At 41.9% G+C, this 21,233-nt stretch overlaps 1 protein-coding gene across 5 annotated transcripts in view; it reads left to right on the forward strand.

Annotated features, from left to right (window-relative positions):
* The window catches only part of cpvl (carboxypeptidase vitellogenic like), a 122,456-nt gene that overhangs the window by 43,828 nt on the left and 57,395 nt on the right, over positions 1-21,233 (forward strand). For 4 of the 5 annotated variants that reach the window (XM_085988616.1, XM_085988613.1, XM_085988614.1 and 1 more), the window contains 5 exons: positions 4,305-4,384; positions 9,995-10,061; positions 15,205-15,327; positions 15,605-15,736; positions 19,431-19,529. In XM_085988616.1, coding sequence (XP_085844742.1) covers positions 4,305-4,384; positions 9,995-10,061; positions 15,205-15,327; positions 15,605-15,736; positions 19,431-19,529 — 501 coding nt within the window. The remainder of the gene's footprint in view (positions 1-4,304; positions 4,385-9,994; positions 10,062-15,204; positions 15,328-15,604; positions 15,737-19,430; positions 19,530-21,233) is intronic. The other variant, XM_085988617.1, reaches the window with a different exon arrangement.

Below are 21,233 nucleotides of genomic sequence, written 5' to 3' on the forward strand. Positions count from 1 at the left end.
GTAATGGTGCATGGATATCAGTGTCAAGTGGGATGTGGAGGAAGAGATTGCTAAAGCTGAGTGCTGGTGAGGAAAGGCAATGGGGATCAGATTGAGGGTGATGGGAAATTCATACTCACTTTTCCAGTGCACTGAAGGTCATAATCTTTTCTGCACTGTATCCAGGTTCTGCGGGTGACTCCCAAGGAGTTGACCTCCTCAGCTACCTGCATCCACACTGCCTTGGTCTGAGTGGGAGGCCTCTTCCTCCCTGATGAAGGGAAGAGCACCTCCCTGTTGGTCCTAGCCCCATCCACTAATGCCTGCAGTGCCACCTCGTCAAAGCGAGGAGCTGATGTGGCCCTCCCGCTTGTCATATTTGCTGCAGCTCCCTCACACTGCACAGTCAAGAAGCTTGGCAGTCTGCAGAAGAAGCAAGGCTTGCTGTGGACCTTAAATGCAGCAGCAATGATGACGTCATCGGAGGGGACTTTCAGTCATGAAAAACCCATTTGCAAAGGCTTCCCACATGTTGGAAATCAATTGGCCAATTCAGTTAAAATTGCATCAATCTCCCACATCCATTTAGATTCGTGTGGGAAACACGAAATTCGGATAACACGACACCATCCCGCACCTGAGTTAAAATCCCCCCCATTGTGTCTAATTCTGGGCACCGCACTTTAGGAAGGATGTGAAGGCCTTAGAGAGAGTGCAGAAAAGATTTACGAAAATGGTTCCAAGGATGAGGGACTTCAGTTACATGGATAGACTAGAGAAGCTGGGGTTGCTCTCCTTTAGAGCAGCGAAGGTTGAGAGGAGATTTGATAGAGGTATTCAAAATAATGATGGGTCTAGATAGAGAGAAACTGTTCCCATTGGCAGAAGGGTCGAAAACCAGAGGGCAAGGATTTAATGTGAATGACAAAAGAACCAAAGGCGACATGAGGAAAAACTTTTTACGCAGCGAGTGGTTAGCTTCTGGAATGCACTGCCTGAAAGGGTGGTGGGGGCAGACTCAATCATGGCTTTCAAAAGGGAATTGGATAAATACCTGAAGGAAAAAAATTGCAGGGCTATGGGGAAAGGGCAGGGGAGTGGGACTGGCTGAAGTGCTCTTGTAGAGAGCTGGCACGGGCTCAATGGGCCGAATGGCCTCTGTCTGTGCTGTAACCATTCTATGATTACATAAGAACATAAGAATTAGGAGCAGGAGTAGGCCATATGGTCCCTTGAGCCTGCACCACCCATTAATAAGATCATGGCTGAACTACAACCTCAAAACCACTTTCCTGTCCTATCCCCATATCGCTTAATTCCCCTAGAGTCCAAAAATCTATATCACAACCTTGAATATACTCAATGACTGAGCATCCACAGCCCTTTGAGGCAAAGAATTCCAAAGATTCACAACCCTCTGAGTGAAGAAGTTCCTCCTCGTCTCAGTCTTAAAAGGCCGACCTCTTATCCTGAGACTATGCCCCCTAGTTCTGGACTCTCCAGCCAGGGGAAACAACCTCTCAGCATCTACCAGGAGACCAAAAATGTACACAGGACTCCAGGTGTGGTCTCTCCAAAGCCCTGTAGCAAGACTTTGTTACTCTTGTGCTCTAACCCCCTAGTAATAAAGGCCAACATGCTATTTGCCTTCCATTTGCTTGCTGTACCTGCAGGCTAACTCTCTGTGTTTCCTGTATGAGGACACCTAAATCTCTCAGAACACCAACATTTAATAGTTTCTCACCATTTAAAAAATATTCTGTTTTTCAATTCTTCCTACCAAAGTGAATAACCTCACATTTCCCCACATTATACTCCATCTGCCACCTTATTGCCCACCCACTTAACCTGTCTATATCCCTTTGCAGGCTCTTTGTGTCCTCCTCACAGCTTACTTTCCCACCTAGCTTTGTATCATCAGCAAACTTGGATACATTGCACTTGGTCCCTTCATCTAAGTCATTAATATAGATTGTAAATAGATGAGGCCTAAGCACTGATCCTTGCGGCACCCCACTAATTACAGCCTGCCAACCTGAAAATGACCTATTTATCCCAACTCTCTGCTTTCTGTCCATTAACCAATCCTCTATCCATGCTGATGCATTACCTCCAATCCCATGAGCCCTTATCTTTTATGTGGCACCTTATCGAATGCCTTTTGGAAATCCAAATATATTACATCCACTGATTCCCCTTTATCTACCCTGCTAGTTACATCCTGAAAAACTCTAATAAATTTGTCAAACATGATTTCCCTTTCTTAAATCCGTGTTGACTCTGCCTAATCATATGATGATTTTCTAAGTGCCCTGTTACCACTTCCTTAATAATGGATTCCAGCATTTTCCCGATGACTGATGTCAGGCTAACTGGCCTGTAGTTCCCTGTTTTCTCTCTTCCCTCCTTTCTTGAATAGCAGGGTTACATTTGCCACCTTCCAATCTATTGGGACCTTTCCAGAATCTAGGGAATTTTGGAAGATCACAGCCAATGCATCCACTATCTCTGCAGCCACCTCTAGAACCCTAGGATGTAGTCCATCAGGTCATGGGGATTTGAAGGCTTTTAGTCCTATTAGTTTCCCAAGTACTTTTTCTCTACTGATATTAATTAATTTATGTTCCTTACTCTCATTAGCCCTTTGGTTCCCCACTATACCTACCCTGCTAGTTACATTCTGGTATACATTTTGGGCTGGATTTTCATTCAGAAGTCGGGAAGGAGGCGGGACTACAACTTTCGGGTTGTAGTCCCGCCTCCATCGAGATGCAGCCAATCCATGCGATTTTAACTTGATTGACCTTGTTGAGCCCGCTGGGCGGGCTTAACAGGCCAATTAAGGGCCACCCGGCAACAGGTGATGTCACAGACTGAAATTTCATCTGTCAAGACGTGTCGACAGATGAAATATCAGTGTTTCACAGCTGCTTGAAGCTGTCAAACACTGACAGTCTTACTTCTAACCTGAGTCCTTCTACGCAGACTCAGTTAGAAATCTCGCCAGCACTAAAAGCTGCAGGCTGTCACTTTTGACATCGCAGCCATTCTGCTTTCTGTGCCGGCTGAATGATGGACTCCCGAAGCCCAGAGGAAGGAAGGCTGTAAAGGTAAGTACAGGTAATTTACACTTCTTTAGACACATCAAACACACTTACCTTTGCACTCATGCACACATCACTCACCTGAACACCGACATCTCGACCCCTCCAAGTCCTTCAACTCGACGGCCTGACTCCTCTAACCTGGCGTGGTTTGGAGCCGTCGGGAATCCCACACGACAACCTTCAAAATAGGGATTAGGCTAAAAACTGCCTGTTAACTACCTGTTAACAGGCAGTTAATTGGCACTAATCCCTTCCCGCCTTGGGTCGGCGGGTCCCAGTGCGGGGCAGGTACCCGCCTCCCTTGAAACTTGCATGGAGGCAGGTTTTGGGCGGGATGGTGTCTGGACCCCCAAATTCGGGATTTTAGCCCCCCGCAAGCCTAAAAGCCCGCCTCACGGCGCACTGAAAATCGACCCCTTTGTGTCTTCTCCTGTCTCAGCCTCTAAGGGACCAATGCTTGCTTTTGCTACTCTCTTCCTTTTTACATACTTGTAGATTTTATGATTACAGGAAATAAATATACTAGTTGATCTCCCGTGACATTGCACATAGGTAGTCGTGACCAGTTAGCAAAATTTACAGCAATTTGGGAAGCAGAGTTGGTTGAAGCATAGGAGTTTCTCTGCAGCACAGGCTGAGGACTGGTGAGATGCAAAACTGAGGTGCTACAGTGCCATCACAGATGGAGATTGTAACTAAAATGTGACACGTTTACAAAAGCAATTTCCATTATAAAAGTGTGCGTTGGAATTCATAATAGGAAAAATTAACAACAGGATGAGGGCACAGACACAAAATTTTAGATGTATTACCATAAATGTACTATTTTTTTAAATGCATGAACAATGGCTTTTTATTCAGTGTGGTTAGAATGTGGAACTTGCTACCACATGGAGTAGTTGAGGTGAATAGCATAGATGCATTTAAGGGGAAGCTAGATAAGTACATGAGGGAGAAAGGAGTAGAAGGATATAGTGATGGGGTGAAATGAAGTAAGGTGGGAGGAGGCTCGTGTGGAGCAAAAGCACCGCCATAGGCCTGTTGGGCCCAATGGCCTGTTTCTGTGCTGTAAATACTTTGTAATGGCAATGGCCATTCAACTTGTAAAGAAATAAGACCTTGAGAATTAATTTTCGTCAAGTGAAGTGGAGTATGTGGTGTTATTTTACTTCGGTGTAAGTCGTGGAGAGTTAACATTTCATTATTCTCGGAAACTAGGTTGGCACTGGCTTCAGCTTTACTGACCAGGATGAAGGCTATGCGCGAAATGAAGATGATGTCGGAAGGGACCTGTACAGGTCAGCCTTTTTGTACTATTTCTTTGCATATTTATACTTAAAACAAATAGAAATTTGTATTCCTATTCCCTCAATAAGTACCCTCAATGTGACCTCTTCAAATTTATATTGCTGCCACAATCTGCATCGTTTGTATACTGTTCCTATTGTCATGGGAAAGAATAAAGTCTCTTCACAATTAGATCAGTGTTTATTTCAGTCCATGCCCTTGAGTACTTTTCATTTTTTAAGCTAATTCTTTCTACCGTACCAAATTATTTTTTTAGACCTGGATTCAAAATTTGTATCAAACATAAAATGGCCTTTCCTGTAATTGCTAACTGTAATATACTTGGATAGAACAAATGAAGAACAGAGACATGATGAGTTGCTAGTCCATGTGCTTGTTTAATAGGCCAGAGCGAACTGAGCATGCTCATACTGTTAGAATAAAATTTTGCTGGAAAAGACACAAACAACAAATTCACTGACTGGGACTAATTGAATCACTGCACAATGAGACATGCCACGCCAACGCATGGCTGGAACAAAGTTCATCTCGTGCCCTGTTATCGCAGTCCCAAGAACTAACAAGGTTCACTGGTATCCTATTATCGAACTAATCACATTCCGCCGGTGACGCGGACGGAACAAGACGGAACAAAGACCTTTCACAATCACTGAAGAGGCAGAATTGGCAACACGAGTGTGTAAACTCCTGACTGGAGGAAAATAACGATATGCGCTAATAAACGAATTGATTGGATGAATGTAAATGATCTAAAACCAACTTCTTGGAATTGTATATAAGCTCGGCACGTACTACAATCGAGGAGAAGGTGCTCTCGCAGACCGCGTGGTTGCAGACGCTTCTCCCAGAGCTCTGTCATTTAATAAAGTTGTCTCTCTTACTCAAAGTCTAGTTTCCGAGGAATCATTTTTCCTACAGCAATACAAAACCATGTGTAGATACGTTACACTGCTTTCCCCCTTAAAAAAAAAATGTATGTGTTCCCCTCTCAAATACTATGGTCCCACCTTTCCCAGCTTTACATGTACCACATAACAAAGACTCCTGGCTTTTTTTTCTTTTACATGAAATACAAATCCAGTTTAATAACAGGTTTGCACAGCCATCCTGATCTCCTTACAAAGGATTTTGGTGTTGAACCCATTTTCGGACTGTTTTGGTTCCGAACTCTCAGATGATCCTGTTTCTATCTCGGACTTGTTTGAACCTGGTACTTCAGTTACTGAAGTCTGAACTGAGTCAAACTCATGTATGTGTTCATGATCTGGTGGTTTCCGATCATGTCTTGTTTCATCAATTTTGGCAAACGCTGCTTCTGCTGACAAGTGATTGAAGATCACTGTCTAATCCAGGCCAGTAAACAAAGCTTCTTGTAATTGATTTCATACTTACGATCCTGGATGTTCAGTATGAAGTTCGGCCAGAATTCTATCTCTCAAAGAAGTAGGTACCACCACACTGTTTCTCCACTTGATACAACCTTGCTCACAAGACAATTCAGTACGATGGTTATGGAATGGTTTCAGTTCTGTGTCCATACACTGATCAGTCCATCCATTCAAGGTGTTTTCATACACTCTTTTCAGTACTGAGTCCTTTTGAGTCTCATCTGCAATCTCAGTTGCATTCACGGGAAAGTCTTTGTCAACTGCATCTAGTGTGAAAATTGCACCTTCACTCCCAACACACGAGTCCTCATCTGGCAACCTGGACAAGGCATCTGCGATTGCGTTTTGCTTTGAAGTGCGATATTCAATCGTGTAGTCATATTGCGACAACAACACTGCCCAACGTTGCATTCTTGATGCGGCCATTGCAGGTTTGGACCCCAATATTGCTAAGAGCGGTTTGTGATCGGTTATCAGGGTAAACTTTATGCCGATCAGGAACTGTTGGAATTTCTTGATTCCAAACACTATGGCGACTGCTTCCTTTTCAATTTGCACGTAGTTTCTTTTGCTCTTTGTGAGGGTTTGCGATGTGAATGCGATTGGTTTCTCTTGGCCATCATCCATTACGTGGTTTATGACCGCCCCCACACCATAGCTGGAAGCACCACACGCTAACTTAAGCTCTAGCTCTGTGCCATAGTGCACAAGTAGAGCATTGCAAGAGAGACTTCTCTTATAAGCGTCGTAAGCTTCCTGTTTCACTTTCGTGCACCTCCACTGGACATCCTTCTTGAGGAACTTGTGCAATGGAGCTAACATGGTCGCTAACTCAGGTAAGAAACGTGTGTAGTACTGGACCATTCCAGGGAAAGATCTTAACTCAGACATGTTCTGTGGCTTTGGACCATTGACAATAGCATCCATTTTTTCCTTCACTGGTTGCAAGCCATTTGCATCAACTTTCAGACCAAGGTACACAACCTCAGGCTGCACAAAAGCACATTTGTTCCTTTTCAATTTGACATTGTGGGCATCCATCCTTTGAAGCACGATATCTAACACTTCTAGATTTTCTTTTTTGCTGCTTGTTGCGATTAGCACATCGTCTTGATTGCATAAGCAATTTGGAACTCTTTGCAAAATCTTATCCATCGTAGCCTGGAAGATTGGGGGGGGACTTTACACCATACGGCAGCTAGGCGTATGAGTACAGTCCCTTGTGTGTGTTGATGGTAGAGACTGTTTACTCTCTTTGTCAACATTCAGCTGAGCATAAGCCTTTTACGGGTCAAGCTTGGAGAAAACCTTTGACCCAGAGAGTGCTGCATACAAATCTTGTGATGTAGGTAAAGGGTACTGTTCATCAACTGCTTGGTTGATAGCAACTTTGTAGTCACCGCACAAGCGTACAGTTTTGTCTGCTTTGGGCACTACCACAATCTGAGTAGCCCATTCACTTTTGTCAGTTTTTACCAGCATTTCGTTCTCTTTGAGCTTCACTAGCTATTCCTCCACCTGACACTTCAGTGCATAGGGGACCGGCCTTGCATTACAATAGACAGGCTTTGCGTTCGACTTGATGCGGATATGCCGTCATACCCATTGATGCCCTTATAACTGTCTGTGAACATGCTTTCGTACTTGTTCAGCATTGTGTTGAGTCGCTTCTTTGAAGCATCTACACTGAAGACGTTTTTTCAGTCTAGTTTTAACTTTCTCGACCAGTCTTTGCCCATGAGAGTTGGCCTGTCGTTGTAGCTCACTAAAATAATAGGCAGCTTTACTGACTGGCCATTGTGTTGAACTGTGCAATCCATTTGTCCACATGTCTCTAGGATTTCTCTGGAGTAGGTTTTTAACTCTATGGTAGTCTTTGTAAGTGGTACTTGATTAAACTTACTCTCATATGTGTCCTTACTTATGATAGAGTAGTCCGCCACCATGTCGATACACATCAATATATTGCTCATTGATCAAAAGTTTTGTACGGAAGTCTTTCTCATGACTGCCAGCGTTGGCATAGATACTGTAGATGCCAATTTCTTCAACATCAGGTGTGATCACTTCAATATTGTGAATGCCTCCTTTTTGTTGTTGCTGCTTTGCATTGCCATTAGAATGGTTCTTGCTTCCTGCTTTAGATCTGGCTCTGCAAGCTGTTGAAATATGGCCTTGCTTCTGGCAGTGAAAACACTTTGCATTTCTGTATTGGCAGGACTGTGGTGAGTGATTTCCATTACAGCGATAACAATTCACTGAACTGCTCTCACCAATATACTTTTGACTGTCTCATAACTTTAGGTTTGGTGGTGGCTTTGTGACTCTGGACCTCAGCTGCACTAGTCACTTGAGTTGGACGGAGCTCCCTAGCATTCTTAGATGCCATGTCCATAGATATAGCATGCAAAATTGCCCTGTCAAACATTAGGTTCAGAGTGTTCAGTAACTTGGACCATGTGTGCTCATCCACCAATCCACACACAAACTTATCTCGCAACACACGATCCAAAAATGTGTCGATGTTACAATGCAAAGAACGGTTCTTAAGAACTACAATGTACTCGCTGATCGTTTCACTTTGTTTTTAGTTTCTGGTACCAAACTTGTAGCTCTCTGCTATTTCTAACTGCTTTGGGTGGAAAAGGTCCTCGGGTTTCTCGACAATGTCTTTAAACGACACATCCTTTGCTTTCCCTGGCCCGAGTAGGTTTGTCAACGTTCCATAGACATCTGGCCCGATCTCCATTAGGAAAAATTGCTTTTTTCTGTTCACAAATTACTTTATTTTGAGCTTGAACATTCTCCTCTGCACCTTCGGTCTCAATAATGTTATTGGCCCTAAAAAAAAATCTTCATCCGCTCAATGTAAGAACTGAATGGTTTGCGAGCTCTGTCATACATGCCGAGGCTTCTGATGAATTCCATAGGCACGGCCATGATTGTCCTGATCCTGTCGAACAGTGACTCCGAACGCTACCTGCGTACTTATGCGAATCAGTGCTGCTGTTGCTGTGTATACATACATGCGAAGGCGAAGCACGGACAATTCTGCATGAGTATTAACGGTAAAACATCGCAAAAATTCAGTTTAGATGTCACAAATTCACCTTAAACTTGTCCACTCGAAGGTTGAACACTGTGTCCTAAAAATGGCTTTGGGATCCCATCCTTGTCGCCAAAATATAATATACTTGGGTAGAACAAATGAAGGACAGAGACAAGATGAGTTGCTAGTCCATGTGCTTGCTTTATTAGGCCAGAGCGATCTAAGCATGCTCATACTTAACCATGTGATAATACATTACATTAACCATAAACGTCTCCATTATGGTCTAAAAGAAAGTTTGTTTCACATGCAAAATCAATACATTGTCCACGTAGGAGCCTCCACCTTCACCAGCTACCTTGATCTAGATGATCAGCTTAAAGACTTTTTACTTCCCCTTTTCGACAAGTTCTCCTCATCCTCTAAACCCATATTTGTTTCTTTAGCTGTGCTGAAGTTGGTACTTGGTGAACACCTTGACGAAACCGATTCTTCAAGACCCCCTTGCTTCAGTATAGAGGCTTGATACAATGAGGCCTTAGTGAAACTCACACTTCAGGGACCAATATTAATTAAATCTTCAGAAAATCTGTCATAAAACAGGGATGGGCTCTTTAGGTAGTGGACTTTGGTTTGTACTGTTCTACCTCTCCGTCCTCTCCCCAGGGAAAGTTAGGTTCACAGCACTTGTGTTATTCTAGGCCTTCTGCAAACAATGTACTTGGAGCATTGCACATGAACTTTTTCTTTAAAAATAAAATTAGTAAAATACAGACTTTCTTTTCTTAGCCTTCGCTGCTGACAGTGATGAGGTTGGTTACATTGGGAGTTGGATTGGTAGCTTCTACTAATCCCCTTTGATGCTGTGTGTTTACTCATGCTGTTCGAATGTTAGTAAGAATTTAAATAACTTAAATTAGTTACAATTGTTAGAGACAACTTAAATAATGTAGGATAAATGGGTGACTACACTCTTAGCTGGCAACTGTTTTCAAACCTGTAGTGAAATCACATTGCTCTTCTATCAGTATAGATGGGCTGTGTCTGTTTACAGCTATAATCTTTGAAAAAGAATGAAATGCTATGAGCTAGAGTTGTTGAATGAAAGGTCCAGCTGCAGGCTTAGTAAAAATGGTGCAATTAAAATGATCCTTTTTTTGCAGTGCCCTTATCCAGTTCTTTCAGATATTCTATGAATATCAGAAGAATGATTTCTATGCTACAGGAGAGGTGGGTAACTAATTTTGTATTTTTGTACTCAACTTATTTTTTTCTTCATTTTGTCTTCATTTCAATTCTGTTCTTAAAAAAAAGAGCCTGCGATATTTATTGATTACATAAATTAAATTTAAAAGATATATTTCAAAAGACGCATTATGTGAACATCATATTGGCATATATTTTCTTTTCCCTTCTGCCCTCCCATTCCAAGATGTGCTGGTATACAAGATATACCAGCACCAGTCGCTGAAGGTAAACATGCAGGTGCAGCAGGCGGTTAAGAAGGCAAATGTTATGTTGGCCTTCATAGCGAGAGGATTTGAGTACAGGAACAAGGATGTCTTGCTGCAGTTGTACAGGGCCTTGGTGAGACCACACCTTGAGTATTGTGTGTAGTTTTGGTCGCCTTATCTGTGGAAGGATGTTCTTGCCATGGAGAGAGTGCAGTGAAGATTCACCAGACTGACACCTGGGATGGCAGGAATGACTTATGAAGAGAGATTGGGTCAATTAGGCTTATATTCGCTAGAGTTTAGAAGAATGAGGGGATCTCATTGAAACTTATAAAATTCTAACAGGACTAGACAGACTAGATGCAGTAAGGATGTTCCCGATGGCGGGGGAGTCCAGAAACAGGAGTCACAGTCTAAGGATAAGGGGTAAGCCATTTAGGACTGAGATGAGGAGGAATTTCTTCACCCAGAGAGTGGTGAACCTCTGGAATTCTCTGCTACACAGGGCAGTTGAGGCCAATTCATTAAATATATTCAAGAAGGAGTTGGATATATTTCTTGAGGCTAAAGGGATCAAGAGATATGGGGAGAAAGCAGGGACAGGGTACTGAATTTGGATGATCAGCCATGATCTCATTAAATGGTGGAGCGAGCTCGAGGGGCCGAATGGCCTACTCCTGCTCCTATCTTCTATGTTTCTATACCTTTCTGATGGTCTCTGTGTTTGTAATTTCAATATGCAACCTAGAACATTGAGGAGAACACAATTGTGTTCGAGATGCTTGTTAATGGCTTAGAGATTGGCCTTCTATGTTCTTAAAACTGCTTTGGAGATTATTCATTAAATTTAATCATGTAAACAGTTTAAAAACTTCATAACCAGTGACTATATAAAGTAATTTATTACTCTTCCGAGCAACTTAAATGAAAACCTTATTTACAAGATCTGTTGTGACTTGACAGTGCTATTACTGCCAGCTTGTTTTCTGTTGTGTTTCTTTTCTGGTCTCCATATGGCTTAGTTAGTATCACTCTTGCATCCAACTCAGAAAATTGTGATTTCAAGCCCTTCTCTAATTTAAATGGATGCAAAATCAGCAGGCTCCATTGCAGGTATGCAAACCTCCACACCTGACTTACTCTCTACACTCTACCCTGGCAGTTATTGACGCCCAAGCACTAAAGGGGAAAATTTGCCTTTGACCTCATAATCTAAGCTGAAACTTCAGTGCAATACTGCATGGCTAAAGTGCTGTCTTTCACTAAAATGTCAAGCCAGCTGGATGTGGAAGATCCCATGGTACTGTTTGATGAAGAGCAGGGAGTTCTCCGCTGTGCCCTGGCCAACATTCCAATCCTCAGTCAACACCACCAAAAACAAATGAACTGGTCCCTCTTCTCATTTCTTGTTTTGGGGCTTGAATAACACTCACTGTACTGCAAATCATTTCATAAGATGTCTTGAGAATGTGATAAGACACTTTAAAGGCCCGGAATTTGTGGTCAGTGGCGAATCAAAGGCGTCCGCCGCTGGCTCCAAAGAAAGCTGCCCACAAAGATCTCGAGATCTCTGTGGCGAGAAGTTTGCCTTTTTCGACGCATAATTGAGATCAGTGTAATGCAGTGGGAAGCCCATCTGCTGTGACATCAACAAGCTGCCTAAGCAGCCAATCACAATGCAGAATTCCCACAGACAGGGAACCAGGAAGTGAAGAAGCTCCTTTTTTACCCTGACTTTTTAAAAATGTTAGAGAAAAATAAAGATTTGGGGCTCTCACATGGGGGTAAGGTAAACCTGAAATAAATATAAACAAACTTTAAAAAATATAATTCCTTTTTAAAGTTTCTAAAAAATTGTAATTTTTATCATAATAGAGAAATTTGACACTCCACAAAATTAAAATGAGTTTTTCAGGGCCATAATATTTGTTTAGCAGTAAATATGCTGTTAAAACCCGTTACACCTAATTGAACAAGGTCTAACTTTTAATGGGGATTTAACAGCGTTATTACCGTGGAAAAGCCCAGGTTTTCATCATTTTCACTGATTCCACTGATTGCTGGCTTTGGGAGGGGGGCGGGTTGGGTGGTAGCGCACAGCACGGCCAGTGTCGGAGCAGTGAATGACTGACTGCAACTTCAGGATTTCCACATTTAGATGCGCAGGCGCTAAATCATGAAGTTGCGATCAGTTTCAAGGGGGGTAATAACAGTGAGTGCTGTTAGTTTGTGATTATTACCCACCGCAAATTTCGGGCCATTTATAAATACATGTTTATCTTTATCCTTCAGTTCCCCCATCTAATATTTAACTTTTGTTTAAGCGCTGCATGTTGGTGTGGTTTTTTTTTTGTAAAAGCATTGCATGTCCCCTCTGAGCATTGAGTTTAGAAAACAAGTTCCAATTAGAAAATGCAGGTTAAGCAAACCTGATTCATTATATTTTATTTTTATGCATGTCATGTACATCTGTAGTTATGTTGGGATGTAGCTGAACATCAGCTGTGCTACAGAAGAGTTGGGTCATTTAATTTTGTATTTTTGCACTCAACAAATCTTTGCCTCCATTTCGACTCTTTAAAAAAAACCAGCCTGCAATATTTATTGGTGACATTAATGAAATTCAAAAAAAAATTTCAAATGATATGAACATATATTTTGTGAATTTAGTGAATAATCCCCATAGCCGTTTTAAGCATTTGACACAAACATGGGAGGTCAATTTCTAAACCATTCTTTACAATCATCTTGAATACAAACGTGTCCTTCTCACAATGAGCCCAAAATTACAATAGAGTCTGATGTACAATAAAGAATCCCAATTTGCATATATTAAGTAGGTTCCTACATGGTTTTGGCAGGAGCACAGCTCAACTATGTCCCAGTCCGCTTCAAAATTGTGGTGGGAACGGCGGAACTGGGAGCAGGGCAGTAAAATTAGTGCCATGATTTTCATCGTGATATCGTTCTGTTCATATTCAGTGGAGGGGATGAAAATCAGCCACTTTAGCTGGAATTTTAATCTGGAGGTGGATAGGGAGAGGGGTGGGTGGTGAGCTAGAAAGCGATCGGGAAACCTAGGAGAATGGACCCGATTAACATTTCTATTGCTGTGGCACTAGGCCGCAGAGAGGTGGGAGGGATCGGGAGGTGGGGGTGGATCGGAGCTAGAGGAGGATCGGGGGGGGGGGGGGGGTGAATTGGGGCCGGAGGATCGGGGCCAGAGGAGGATTGGTGGGGTGGGGTGGTCGGGGTGCCAGAGGAGAATCGGGAGGTGGTGAGGGGGCCGGTGGAGGATCAGGGGAGGTGGTTGGGGGGCCTGGAGGAGGATCGGGTGTGGGGGGGGGGGCAGTGAAGGCAATCTGGCCGGAGGGGGAAGGCCTGAGGGGGGGATCGGAGGCCAGAGGGGTGGGGGGGGGAGAGGCCTTGAGGGGGGAGCTCGGGGGGGTGGGGGGAGGGGGATGGTTGGGGGGAGATCGGAAGGGTTGGGAGGGTGTATCTGATCGTGGGGGGTGGATGAGGCAGGGATGCTGAATCCAGCAGGTAAGTGGAAAGGCACTTTTCTCCTGGATCCAGGAGTCCTCGCCTCCCTTTAGCTAGTGGGTTCCCTGTGTCCCAGGAAACCCGGCCAGCCAGTCTTAAATTTGAAATGGTGGATCATCATGAGGCATGCCAGCCTCATTATAATATTTAAATAGGCGACCCGCCTCCTGGGAGTGGATTGGCTGCCCACCCCTTGTCCCAACTCCGTTAAAACCAGGAGTGGGTGGGTTGGGGTCGGGATTCAGATTTTTAACTCTAACCTTCCACCCAACCCCAGCCCACCCATTGTTTGGAGTTAAAATTCCCCCCCCCCCTCCTTGCCTTTTTGTCTTCCCTATCTTCCTCTGTTGGTTACCCATGGAATCGTAGGAGTAGAATAGCTACTTTAAAAGAAAACTTCTCTCCTGCTCTGTGCTTCCTTCCAGTTAGCTGGTGGCTAGATTGGAAATCGTGGGTAATTAGTCTCGCTAATGTTTTTTTTAAATACAAGACCCCCCGTGGCTTAGTAGCTGAATACATAATATGGTGTGGTGCTGAGCCATGCTGGCCAGGAAAGTCTCCAGTTTGATCCCTGTTTTTTGGCAAATTGCCTGATAACTCAATATTATGGGATTGATATACTTGACCTTGGCATACTTTGGCTAGAGAGGATTACATTGGCTTCAGCTGCTGGTCAATTACCTGTTTAGTGATGCCAAGCTCACTACTATAGACATCAGCTAAGGACCGATTGAGATGTACACTCGTGATCCAATAGCCTGCTGACACATGCTGTTTAGACTTCCATATGAAGAATGGGCACTTGGGTGAGAGATACCTACAAGGCATTTTTAACATATATGCATATCAATATTTTATTAAAATCTTATGTAGGGCACATGATTTTTGATCATGTTTTTCTGACAACATTTATCTTTGTAATCTGATATGTCAACATTTCCCATACAATTTTGATATGCCAAATGTCACAATGTAGCTGCAGGCACTGTGGAGTGAGTTTCTGAAGTCTGTCTCCAATTCTGTGGCCATCTTGTGATAGATGAGAGATATATATATATATATATCTCAACACCATAGGCAATTTATTAACATATAATTGTGCTCTGGTTATTGAATGCTGTACTTTTGTTTTTGCAGATCTATAGTGTATTTTTCTTCTGCCTTCCCTTCAGTATTTGACCAGAGTTTTAAAAGCTACTGGATAATTTTATATTAGTAATGTTAATTTGCATAGAATCTCTTTTGGCTTTCTTTTAAAACCATTAATTTTATTACAGAGAGTAACATCAGTGAGTAAGTAGTGGGGTCATGACTGGAATAAACATGTTTTACTGAAGTTCTTGTACATGTATCTTTTAATATGTGAATGTCTTCAGTCCTATGCTGGAAAATATGTGCCTGCAATTGGCTACTATATCCATACCCACAACCCTACTGCCAAATTAAAGATCAACTTCAAGGGAATCGCCATTGGAGATGGACTGAGTGATCCCGAAGTAGTAAGTGGTTTTGTTATAAATTAAGCAGAATGCTTGAGTTGTAATTCAGTTTTATCATGATAAAAGGAAGTCAGTTTTCAGACAACTTCCTCGTAACTTCAAGACGTTAATTTTTACCATATGTTCATGTAGCCAGTAACTACAAGATTGCTTTAAATTATACCTTGTCGACCATGCTGATTGCAGCCTTTGACTTTGAAAAATCATTCTTGTACTTTTTGAAATTGAATTTTGTAAAGCAACAAAGTTACTCCTTTGTTGTGTGTCTGTTGCCCAGATGTTAGGTGGTTATGCGGAGTTCATGTACCAGATTGGGATCGTCGATGAGAAACAAAAGCAGTACGTCCAGCAGCAGGCAGACATAGGAGTGCGTTACATTCAGCAGAAGAAATGGGTGGAAGCCTTTGAAGTATGTACCAGAGGCTTGGTCTTGGCCTTAAAATGAGAAACATCTGAGTAGTGTGAGGGTCAGTGGAGAGCATGACGGGAGGTCAGAAGTTTGTTGCTTGATGGCATATTGTTCAGTTTAAAAGCAATCAGTGTTGTGACATTCTAATGAGCTCTCTCCCTCTCCAAACCTTTCCAAAATGTAATATGATCCATGTTTCTCAACAAGAACAATTCTGAATTGTATGTTAGTGTACAAAGTGGAATCCTTTTGTATTCACCCAAACTTGTCACTAGATCAGTGAGTTAGTAACAATTGAAAAGTATAAGGAAAAGGACTTAAAATTGTAATCTAATGCTGTGAATCAAAAAATCACATGCCCGATTAAATATTGCCTTGTTTTTGCTGAAGTGGGAGTAATTTGAGTGAAATCCTGTTCTATTGATTGAGAGCCTTTCCTTTTCTAGTTCATTATGGTATTTATTGCTACAAATAATTGATGGTCATCTCTGCAAAATCAGACTGAGCTGTTGAACTATCCCTGTATCTCACTCACTTAGTTCATTTCTTCTTACTGTAATGACACAATCCCATACTTGTAGAAGACATTGTTCAGCAGAACTTATTCAAGTATTTTTACTGTACTCTGGCAACAACTCCATAATTTTTTAATACGCCTGTGTTTCATGCACTCTCACAATAACTCCATGTTTCAACGACTTATGATACATCTGTTGTTCTGATGAACAATTTCTTCCACAACTACGTTTGTTAACTTTTTTTACAGGTATGTTTGAGCATTTTCCCTTCCCTAATGTTATTTCTGTCCCAGCTTTCTCCTATCTCTCTCTCCTAAAGGCAGTGATGCATTCTGCAATACAGTTTCAATGGTGTCTGCTGCTCTTCACTACCCCATCATGTTGTCATTCTTCACTTGTGCTCCTAGGTGGCAAGTAACATTGGGCTGTGGGAGGCATTGCAGCCAATCCTGATTTTTATCTTCACCTGATTTTTACATGCAATCTTTCCAGAAAGAGTAACTGGATGATGATCTGGAGCAAGACGATTGCTAATGTTTTGTCCTTGCTCTAGCCCAGGGACTCTGGGGCCAGTTGTAGCACCCCTACCATCATCTTCCCTGAGAAGATCTAAGTCAGACAGACCAGGGATACTGCTCCTGAGAACTTCCTGCTCTGCATGGCTCAGTACTATCACATGTGCATTTAGCCACAACTGGTATATTTATATTCATCCAACAATTAACAGATTTTTCTTATACAAGTGAAATATTATGGATGTAAAGTTACAGACACCAGCTAGATGCTTGGGTGTTTAAGTACACAACAGTTATTGGACCCTGTAATAAAACAGGCACAGATTAATTTTAATGGAAAAACTGCTTCGTAGGCACTGTTCTCCGCCAACACTAATCATTAATAAATCTTCAAACAGAAAATCATTTCTGACCCCCTTCTAATTTTGCTTTTAATCATAAACCATAATTAACACAATTGTTAATCCCCTTTGACTGCCAAAATATGTACATTCTTTTAAGATAGCATAAATCTCTCTCACTGACCTTATCATTTAACGAAAATCTCCTGTCTCAAAATGGGCTAGTTTTTGAACACTCCCATCGTCTCCGGTTAATGGGAGATTAGTTAAACTTTTAATGTATTTACTTAATAGAAACGATTGAATAAAGTTACATGTTTGGTTTGCCATTTAAGAAGCATTTACTATAGATATGTATTTACAGGACAGTATTTAGCAAGGAAATAATATGTTGTATTGCTTAAGCAGGCCTTTTTTTAAAACTTGTGTTATTCATAGAAGCATAGAATGGTACAGCAAAGAAGGAGGCCATTCAGCCCAGCGAGTCTGTGTCGGCTTTTCCCAAAGAGCAATCCAGTTAGTCCCACTCCACCGTTCTTTCCCCATATCCCTGCAATTTTTTCTCCCTGAAGTATTTATCCAATTCCCTTCTGAAAAATACTATTGAATCTGTTTCCACTACCCTATCAGACAATGTATTCCAAATCCTAATCACTCATTGTGTAAAAAAATCTTTTCCTCATGGCAACTCTGGTTCTTTTGCCAATCCCCTTAAATCTGTGCCCTACGGTTATCAACCCTTCAGCCAATGGAAATAGTTTCTCTTTATTTACACTATCTAAACCCTTCAGGTAAACTGTTCTTTATATGCTAATCAAAGCAATTATTTTGGAATGTTTCATTTTTAATCATAAACCACATGCAAAATAATAGTTTCATATAGAAAAAAAGTAATTATCTTGTGGATGGCTATCTCTGAATTTATCTCTGCATGTGATGAGTTAAGTACAGTATAGGTTACATCTTCAAATAGAGCAAAAATGTTTAGAATGCCATGCCTCTTAAAATACTATAGAATACCATTTGTGTTACAGCTGCTTTAAGTTAAAGGGAATGCGATACAGACCCAATTTTGAAAATTAATTCTATGGGCGAAAGGAAAAGAGAGAAATTATATAAATACCAATAATGACCTATCCATATATGGCAGTCTTTATGTGGTTACCATACAAAGCAACACTATTTGGATACATACATGCTCAAGAATTTACCAACCAGGATTCTGATCTAAGCTGATTAGACAGGTTAACTTCAACTATTGCTGTGTTGCTTCTTGACTGGCTATGTGACTAGCAATTTGGAGTGCAGCAGCCCAATTAGAGAATTATACTGAAGATGGAAGAACTCCCCCACCCCCCACAACATGTTTCACCTTATTTTTGTTGATTATCTTATCGATTTTGGATGTATTACACCTGAGCCAAAATCTGTCATTGCCTGATGTTCACACGCAGACTTCCATCAGATTCACTGGATAGCGATCATGAGCAGGAACGCTTCCTCATCTAGGGTTATTGAGACATATTTTGGTGCCACATACACTTCAGTAATAGGATAGTTCAGGAGCATTTACTCTCCCACAAGAGGAATTGACATCCATTTCATTTCTGGAGGTTAATCTGAGGGCTGATTTGTTCTATAATGCGGCAGTATTTGTAGGTAGGAGTATTTATTTCAAGTTATGCTGTAGGTAGGAAGACCTTAGAGAGGAATTGCTTTCTTTGACAGAATCTGGCAAAGACTTGATTGGCTCACTAACCTGATTCTGTGTCATAACATTCTATGAATCACCACAAGTACAGTGCTTCTTTACAGGAGACATTGCACTACACATAGAACAAGATCTTGAGTGATATAGGCAACTCAGTAAATGTATGAATGTCAAAGTATCACCTGTAGCCTGAAACTGTTCTCAGCCTGTCATCTTTACAATTTCTGGCAAGAATCATTGGCTAAAGCTCCAGAGTGGGAACCCTGGCTAGCTCTTTCTGCTAACCCAGACACATTGGGGTCACTTGTACCTCCCTCCATACTCCATTTCTACCCTGAGACCAGCTAACTCAGTATGGACCAATGGTTGATTCTGGGACCTTCTGGTTTGGTATGACTTCTTCTACACAACGTGATGCATTTACTCACCAAGCCAACCGAGAGCCATGTGATTATTTTTTACTACTGTAAGATCCTGCTATTATGTTTTAGAAAATCAAGTCTCCATGTATTTGATAAATATTTTTCAGTTCTATTTTACAAATAGTAAGTAATCTTGATGTACAAAAGTGATAATTTTTCATGTTTTCTGTTTATTACTTTCCTTTAGGTGTTTGATACTTTGTTGAATGGTGACACGATTGAATATCCGTCCTTCTACAAGAATGTCACAGGGTGTACCAACTACTACAATTTTCTGCAGTGCACGGTGAGTGACAAGAATCTAAAAACATTATCAGCTTCGAGAATCAGGATGTCTTTTGTATATTCAAAAATTTTACCTGATGGCATCTTGCAACAGTGTAGTATTGTGGTATAACATGGGTCACTTCAGTAAAACTTCTCCAAAGTATAACCATTTATAAATCAGAAAATATATTAGTTTGAAAATCAACTAACCCAGTAAATGCAGTAAAACCAATTACTGTAGTCCATGAAACCTATTGCAGGACATAGAACCTATTATCTACTCCACCTTTACTATAAGACTGCTGTAAACTACTTACCTTGATTTATAATATGAAACCAGTTCCATAAGAAAAGTTCCATATATAGTGGTTCCTTGGCGTCAAACTCACCTTGTTTATATTTGGAGTGAGGCCAGTTTCTGCAGTTTTAGCACCTTAACATAGAAAACATCTGAAGGCCCTTTGCGTGTGTGGGAAAAGATGGGCTTTAAGAAGTTTTTTGAAGGTGGGAGACAGGCAGTAGCATTTAGAGAGAGTTCCAGAGTGTGGGCAGAATTGCTGAATTGGCCGAATGATCAGCCACCAGTTGTGGAGTGAAAGATAGGGGAAATGCACGCAAGGCCAGAATTGGAGGAATATACAGTGTGGGAGCAGAGATAAGGCTGGAAGAGGTTGCAGAATTAAGTTGTGATGCGGTCATGGAGAGATTTGAAGATGATGACGAGAATTTTTATTTAGTGTATTGGAGAACAAGGAATAAATGTAGATCAGTGAGGACAGGAGTAATAGGTGGCCAGTTTTAGTGCAGGGGAGGATGTGGATGGCTGAGGTTTGAACTTGTTGGAGTTTGTTGAGGATGGGATGCTGGCAAGGAATCTAGAGGTGATAAAAGTGTGGATAAAAGTTTTGACTGGTGATTGAGAGATAGGGATGGCGTGGCTGATAGTGTGGAGGTGGAAGTAAGTGGTCTTGGAGATGGATAGGACGTAGGGTTTGAAGCTCTGCACTGGGTTGAATATGTTACCAATATTTAATGTGGCCTGATTCACCCCAAGCATGTGCAAAGGGAGGAGGATTGAGTTAGTGGAAAAGGAGCAGAATCTTTGGCAGGACCTGAAAAAGATGCCTTTGGTCATTCCAATGTTCAGTTGGAAGGAAATTTTGACCTATCCATGATTTAACGTCAGTCAGGCAATCTGACAGCACAGAGGTGGTCATCGGGTGAAGAAGTAGAGCTGGGTATCATTAGCATACATATGGAAGCTGATCCGCACTGGTGGATAATGTTCCGAGAGGCAACATATAGATGAGGAAGAGGAGGAGCCAATAACTGGTCCTTGGCAGATTCTGGGACTGGCTATATGGGAGTGTGAAGAGAAGCCATGGCTGGTGATGTGCTGACCATATTGGGACTGATAGGAGTAGGAAAGGCATGGTAGGATGATGTGGTTGAAGGTATTAAACACCATATCAGAACAGAAAAACAGACAATGCTGGAACTACTCAGCAGGTCAGGCAGCATCTGTGGAGAGAGAAATAGAGTTAACAGGCTGGATTTTGTCAATGGGGAGCTTTTGCAGGCGGGACTCCCACTTGTCGGGTTTTAGTCCTGCCTCCATCGACTTGTGGTCAACCCACGTGATTTTCCCTTGATTGACCTTGTTAAGCCCGCTCAGCGGGCTTAGGAGGCCAATTAAGGGAAAGCCGGTTACAGGTGACGTCAG

The sequence above is a fragment of the Somniosus microcephalus genome, chromosome 5, assembly GCF_052327205.1.
Source record: "Somniosus microcephalus isolate GS21.2 chromosome 5, FLI_Smic_1.0, whole genome shotgun sequence".
NCBI lineage: Eukaryota > Metazoa > Chordata > Chondrichthyes > Squaliformes > Somniosidae > Somniosus > Somniosus microcephalus.